Source organism: Sparus aurata, chromosome 4, assembly GCF_900880675.1.
Source record: "Sparus aurata chromosome 4, fSpaAur1.1, whole genome shotgun sequence".
Classification (NCBI taxonomy): Eukaryota; Metazoa; Chordata; class Actinopteri; order Spariformes; family Sparidae; genus Sparus; species Sparus aurata.
In genome coordinates this window covers 21,412,886-21,418,885 of record NC_044190.1, presented here as the reverse complement: position 1 = coordinate 21,418,885, position 6,000 = coordinate 21,412,886, and the positions used below count along the sequence as shown (strand labels likewise).

At 41.0% G+C, this 6,000-nt stretch overlaps 1 protein-coding gene across 4 annotated transcripts in view; it reads left to right on the top strand.

Annotated features, from left to right (window-relative positions):
• Positions 1-2,672: 2,672 nt before the first annotated feature.
• LOC115580093 (ephrin type-A receptor 6-like) overlaps positions 2,673-6,000 on the top strand; it is a 58,821-nt gene continuing 55,493 nt past the window's right edge. For 2 of the 4 annotated variants that reach the window (XM_030413989.1, XM_030413988.1), the window contains exon 1: positions 2,676-3,398. In XM_030413989.1, coding sequence (XP_030269849.1) covers positions 3,320-3,398 — 79 coding nt within the window. In that variant the 5' untranslated portion in view covers positions 2,676-3,319. Of the gene's footprint in view, positions 3,399-6,000 lie in introns of all 4 variants that reach the window. The other 2 variants (XM_030413987.1, XM_030413990.1) reach the window with 2 other exon arrangements.

The window sequence follows — 6,000 nt, the reverse complement described above, 5'->3', positions numbered from 1 at the left end:
TCATCTAAATTCAGCTACTGATTTTCACTCTGCAAGAATAAAATTGACCATCGCAATGAACTGCCATGTGCCAGACGTCTTTCAAACAGCAGGTAGAAAGTGATTCAGATTTCAGTTATTTCATATTTATGGCAGATTCATATTGTATTGTATATTCTTATCATAATTATACTTTCAAGACACAATCCAAAGTGTGTTCCCACTTTTTATCTTTATTATATCGTGACAATTTTAACAGCGGGTGGGTCAGTCTGTATGACTGAAATTTACTGACCACACTTTAATTTTTGACAAAGCAAGGCAAAAACAGAAGTCTCACTTCTTCAGAAGGTTGTTGCTGTCCATGGTGCTGAAATGCAGTATTATTATTATTATTAGCATTGCGGGGAGAGGTGAGCCCTGATTCCTTCATGGGAAGGAACCGTTTCCATTTACTGCAGGAATGAGTTCACACGTTTGTACTTCTGGTCCCCCTGTCTCGAAGTCAGTGGGTTTTTGGTTACAACTCTTTACTGTCTGTGGTTAACAACAACGACGCACATATTGGACCTTCTTCTTATGGTTGCAGGTGGGTTTAGACAACAAAACTACTTGGTTGGGGTTTTAAACAACAAAATCCTCGGTAAGGTCAAAGAAAACATAATAGTTTGGGTTACAATCACTATGTTACTTAACTTATGTTATGTTGTGTATATAACAACCCCAGTAAGTCCATGTGTAAAAGATAAACCAAACTCACTGTTGACTTCTTCTTACCCACTGGACATGAAGAGCAGTCTCCTGAATTATATTCCTGTGCTTTACCGCCTTCTCTCTCTGTACACCATTTCTCCTCACTTCCTCCTTTGCGGCTGTAATAATTACTACAGCCACTAGAGGTCGCCGCCTAACAACAATGTAAATATCTGTCACAATAAGCTTTTTTTTATTTTGACATACAATCTCAACAACTTCTTCTTGTCAGCAACTACATGCTATGGTGAGCTGTGTGTCTGAATGCTAGAATACCAGTGCAGCTAGCAATTACTTGAGCTGTCACTCAAACAGACAATGAGCGTCTGATAAGCAGCATTTTATCCTCGGACAGCTGAGCTGAGACTCTGAAGGCCAGAGGGTCATTATACCTTCTCCCTGATGGTGGATCCCAGTGGACTTCAGTTAAGAGTCACCACGTATTGTGCTACAGATTAAAGCTCACAGGCCATCAGTCAGGACAGGTAGAAGTGTTTGAAGCAAGGATAAATCCTCTCTGTGTTAGGAGCTGCTTTAACCAACAGTGTTGACAGGATTTGTTTCTAATGAGCAGGTACCCACTGCAGGGACATTTCAACCACAATCTTACATCCATATGGAAAAGTACACACAAGCATATGAAAGGATTATAATGGTAACCCCTTAAACCCCTGTCTTTTGTTAAAATGAAATGTGTGCATTAGTGCTGCATTTTCAATTAGAATTTTCTGTTGTTTGATTTCTTCTTTTAAACACACCGCTGTTCACTGCTGATTGGATCACATGCATTACTTCACATGCAGGCAATACAATAATTGTCCCCTGCGGATAACAAAAACACCAGCTGTTTGCAAAGATAAAAGCCTAAATAAAAAACTTAACGAATTACTGTTGTGTTGAATTAATCTCTGATCACCAACAAGAGGATCATCTTCACTCACTAACAAGAATATGTAAATGAAAATGGATTTAATAAAAAACACAGCACAGTCACAGCTGCCTTAAAGTCAGTAGATGGTATTATCAAATATTTAGACACCAAATAACACTGTGCAGCTCTTATCATTGATTTGTTTAAATTATTTGATACTGTAGATCTTGATATTGTTGACAGCCAACTGTCTCAGGGTTTAAAAATTATCATCCAGCAGATCCCAGTGTGTGCAGCCAGAAGATTTCACTCCTAACTCACTGACTGCATCCAAGGACATGTCCCAGGGATCTGTCCTGGGACATCTACTATTCATTATCAATCATCTAAACCAAAACACAGACTTCCACTTTTGCACGATTTAAACTGTCAAACTGCTCGGCGTCACCTCCAAACCAGGTTCTCTATCAAAGTGGATTTATCTTCACTTCTATTTATCAACCTGACTGCAACAGCAATCCGTGGAGCTGAACTCTGTTTTCAGGTGTTCGCGACATAATTTTAACCTAGAGAAACACAGTCTCTGTTGAGCACTGTAAACTGTGTTTCTCTAGGTTTGAACATTGTTGGACACATCTGAGATTATGTAAGTACACAGCCCAAGAAAACACACAACAAAGGTATAGTCGTTTTTTTAAAGAGATTTTTATGCAAAATTAACACATGTTTTATATTTTTTAATGAAAAGTGCGCGCGCGTGTGTGTGTGCGCGCGCGCACAGGTTCAACCCCACCATGCCCCATATCAACCTATCTATTTGTCTGCCAGCCTTCCTCCTCTGCCACCATAAATAGAAGCGGCCCAGACACATTACTATTCCCTACAACATAATCCAATGCAGGTATAACCTACATCATAGCACAGTAGTGATACACGAGTTTAACAAATTGCCTCATATTTCCTTCCATCTCCCCCTCCGTCCCCAACCCCAGGAATCAATAACGTTTGATGGGGGGAAAAAACGCCTGCCCCTTTTACATGATGTAAAGTGAGAAGTGAGGTGAAATATCACCAAAAGACCAAGTTGGACACGCAGCTGCTAAATATCGGGTTGTCGTGGTAGTCTTGTTCTCCTCTGCCTGCGCCAGATCATCCCTCCTATCCTGAGGAAGGAGGGAGAGACAGACAGAGGGAGAGAGAGAGAGAGATACATGCAGTGATACAGACACACAGTGAGGGATGCACTGGCTGTAAGAGAGGCGGGAAGTCCGGGGTTTCCCCCTTTTTCTCTCCCTGCGCCTCTCTCGCTTATGGACAAAGACAAACAGACGGAGCTTGCCTCTAATAAGTAATCTTCGGGGAACTTTGCTTTTGGACACTTCTGGGACAGTCTGCACCTTAAGGTTACTACTCCTCCGTTTATTGTTTTTTTTGTTTAACTTGATCCAAGCTCGCGTCGCCAGGTGTCTGTGCGTAATGGCTGGTCGTTCAGCCCGCCTGTCCGCCCGTCTCCACATGGAGGGATTCGGAATGCTTGGCTGAAATAAAACAAGAAATCAACAACTCCTGAGTGACCCCCCCCCCCACCCCCGTCTGGACACCGGGACGATTCCAGTCGCCTCTTTCATGACACCTCCTTACCTTTCCATTTGGGGGACCTATTTCGGAGTCTGTGCAGCGTTTTAGTTTCAGAGCGCACTCGTGTCTGACTCAACGATGTGCTCCGCTGGGAAATACTGTGTGTTTTTGTTCCTGCTTCAAAGTATCCTGTCGGACCCGGGGACCACAAACCAAGGTGAGCAAAAAGAGATTCACTGCACACACTCGAAACAATTCACCAGATGTGACCATTTAAAAGTGTTCTCCAACAATTACTGATCCTCTGTTCTGCCTAAACACACGCAAATGCACACTGACACGCATCTAACTTCATGTTTTACAGTGCGTCTCATCTACTGACCGCAACCATACAATGTCAAACCGGTGAACATATCTTGTCTTGAAACACAATAATCGTGTTTAAAGAGTGCGATGCCTTCACGTGTCTTACCTGTGATGTGTTTTTCTTCAGGTATTTTTGGTTTCTGTCCAATGTCAAGAGCTGGTATGTCTGTCTCCTGTCTTGAGCAGGGATTGACAGTGAATCTATCCTATATGGAATATGTCAGACAGACAGAAAACACATTAATACATGCATGCACAGACTCAAAATGCAATTACATTTCAATTTGTTGGCTAAACCAGGAGATGCACCTGATACCTATGGCTTGCAGACCTCTGACAGACTGAACACGGTCGTGATAATAATGTTTTGGTTACTTTTTACATCAACTCTGTCAAAATACATTTGACGGAGTTACATTAATTTGGCCCAGATACAATTTTAAAGATGCACTGACAGAATGGAACTGTGCGCCAAATTGTCAATTTGCTGGTTGAGCCAAGAGATGTCAGTCTCTATCTTTGGCAGAGACAATCATGTTTAAGTGACTGTCAGTCTGCTCTGCCTAAAAAATATATTTATACATGTTCAGTCTCAAAATTCATGAAAAAAAAAAAACAAGTGAATTAAGTTCCTCTTGTTGAAAAAAGAGATGCCCCTGTTGATGTGATCTATCTGTATTCATAATCAAGACTTTGACTTTGGTGTCTTTAACTGACACCATCTGAAATTATGAATTATGTCACTCTTGCTGTGAATTGTACAAAATTATAAATGTAAACACATTCACAGCCTCGAAAAAAGGGGGCAGAAATGTACATTTGCTGGCTTTTGTCAGTGGATTTATCAGTGGTCCTGACAAATAGTGATGTGCAACAAAATCAGCCAATAAATCTTTCCTCTTTATTGGGAAATATTATATTATTGGCTGTATATTGGTATCGCTGAAATTACAGCCGATAAATGGAGTCGATTAAATGAAGCCAAATTACTTTGATCTCCTGTTCGAACAAGTAAAGCATCTACACACTGAGGTAGAATAGGTGGCAGCACGCTCCTCCAAAGTTGTTTTGCAATCCATCAATAAACACACGAAAGAAGGAGAAGGAGAACAAATGCAGCACACCGTTGACCCTCTCATGACATCAAACTGCCTCGCCTGGATAGAGCCGGGCAGTGTAGACGAAAAAACCCAAACATGTCGTCGCCGATATGGATGTTTGTTGTCCAGTTTGAGTGCACTTTGTGCTGCAAAGTTTCAAAGAGGAGGGAAGAGTTGAGTTCTGACATTACAAATATTAGTGGAGCTGTGGGATATTAAATCATCTGGTTTTGCTCACTATATCCTTGTCTTTCTTACCCCCAGGTGTATATAAACTAGGGCTGCAGCTATTGAATATTTTTAGAATCAAGTATTCTACCGATTATCCCATCGATTAATCGAGTAATCTAATAGAAATAATTTTGCATTATTAAACAATAATACCAAATAATGCGTAACGAAAATGACAGGCCTGTTAAATAGACCAAGCTATTGGCTTTTATTCCTGAAAAAAAACATACAGGTATTTATTCCAACTGTTCCTAACACCGGGAGTAAAGGTGTGTGTTGGTTTTATGTGTGCACCTGTGCATGAGGGAGAGTGAGAGACGAGATGTGTGTGCGGGGGGGTGGAAAGGAGTTATTTGGTGTAGTCTATTACTCTCTTGCAATTTAACACAAAGTAGTTTCCACATCTTAACATGATATCTGGTCATACCGACATCAGGCTACAGCCTCCGCAAATACCATACGCTCTAAACAGCGATGCTAGGCTCCGTTAAATAAGCTAACATTAATGTTTACGTCGGCTTGCGTCGGCGATGCTTGGTGAGCTGGTGTTAACAGCTGGATGCTTTCGGTTCAGATGTTGACTAATTGTTGACTTGCTGTTGTGGTACTCCAGTTCTGCTTTGCAGTAAACACGTTGCACTTTGTTATCTTCTTTTTTAAGTGTGAAATGATCCCAAGCTTTGGACATTCTCTGACTTTTACGGACCGTTTCTTGGCTCTCCGCCATCGCCCTAACTCAATTCTGAATGTAGCGGTGTGTGTCCGCAATAACAGTCCGTGTGGAAAAATGATCCCTGAGCTAAGCAGGCAACATAATGCGGGTGATAGGAATTAAACACCTCGAGGCAGAGATTTTGCCTCGATCATTTTTTGTAATCAAATTATTCGAGTTACTCGAGTAATCGTTGCAGCCCTAATATAAACGATATGTAAGGAACTTTTTTTTTTTAAATACAAAAATGTGACATTATCAGTATTGGTCTTGAGAAGCAAGTTAGCAGTTATCGGTTTATATTGCGTGTCGTTTTTTTAAAGGAGACAAATTATTCTCATTTTCAGGTTCATAATTTTAATTTGGGTCACCTGAATACCCAGTCACCTCTGATTGGTCAGTTCACACAC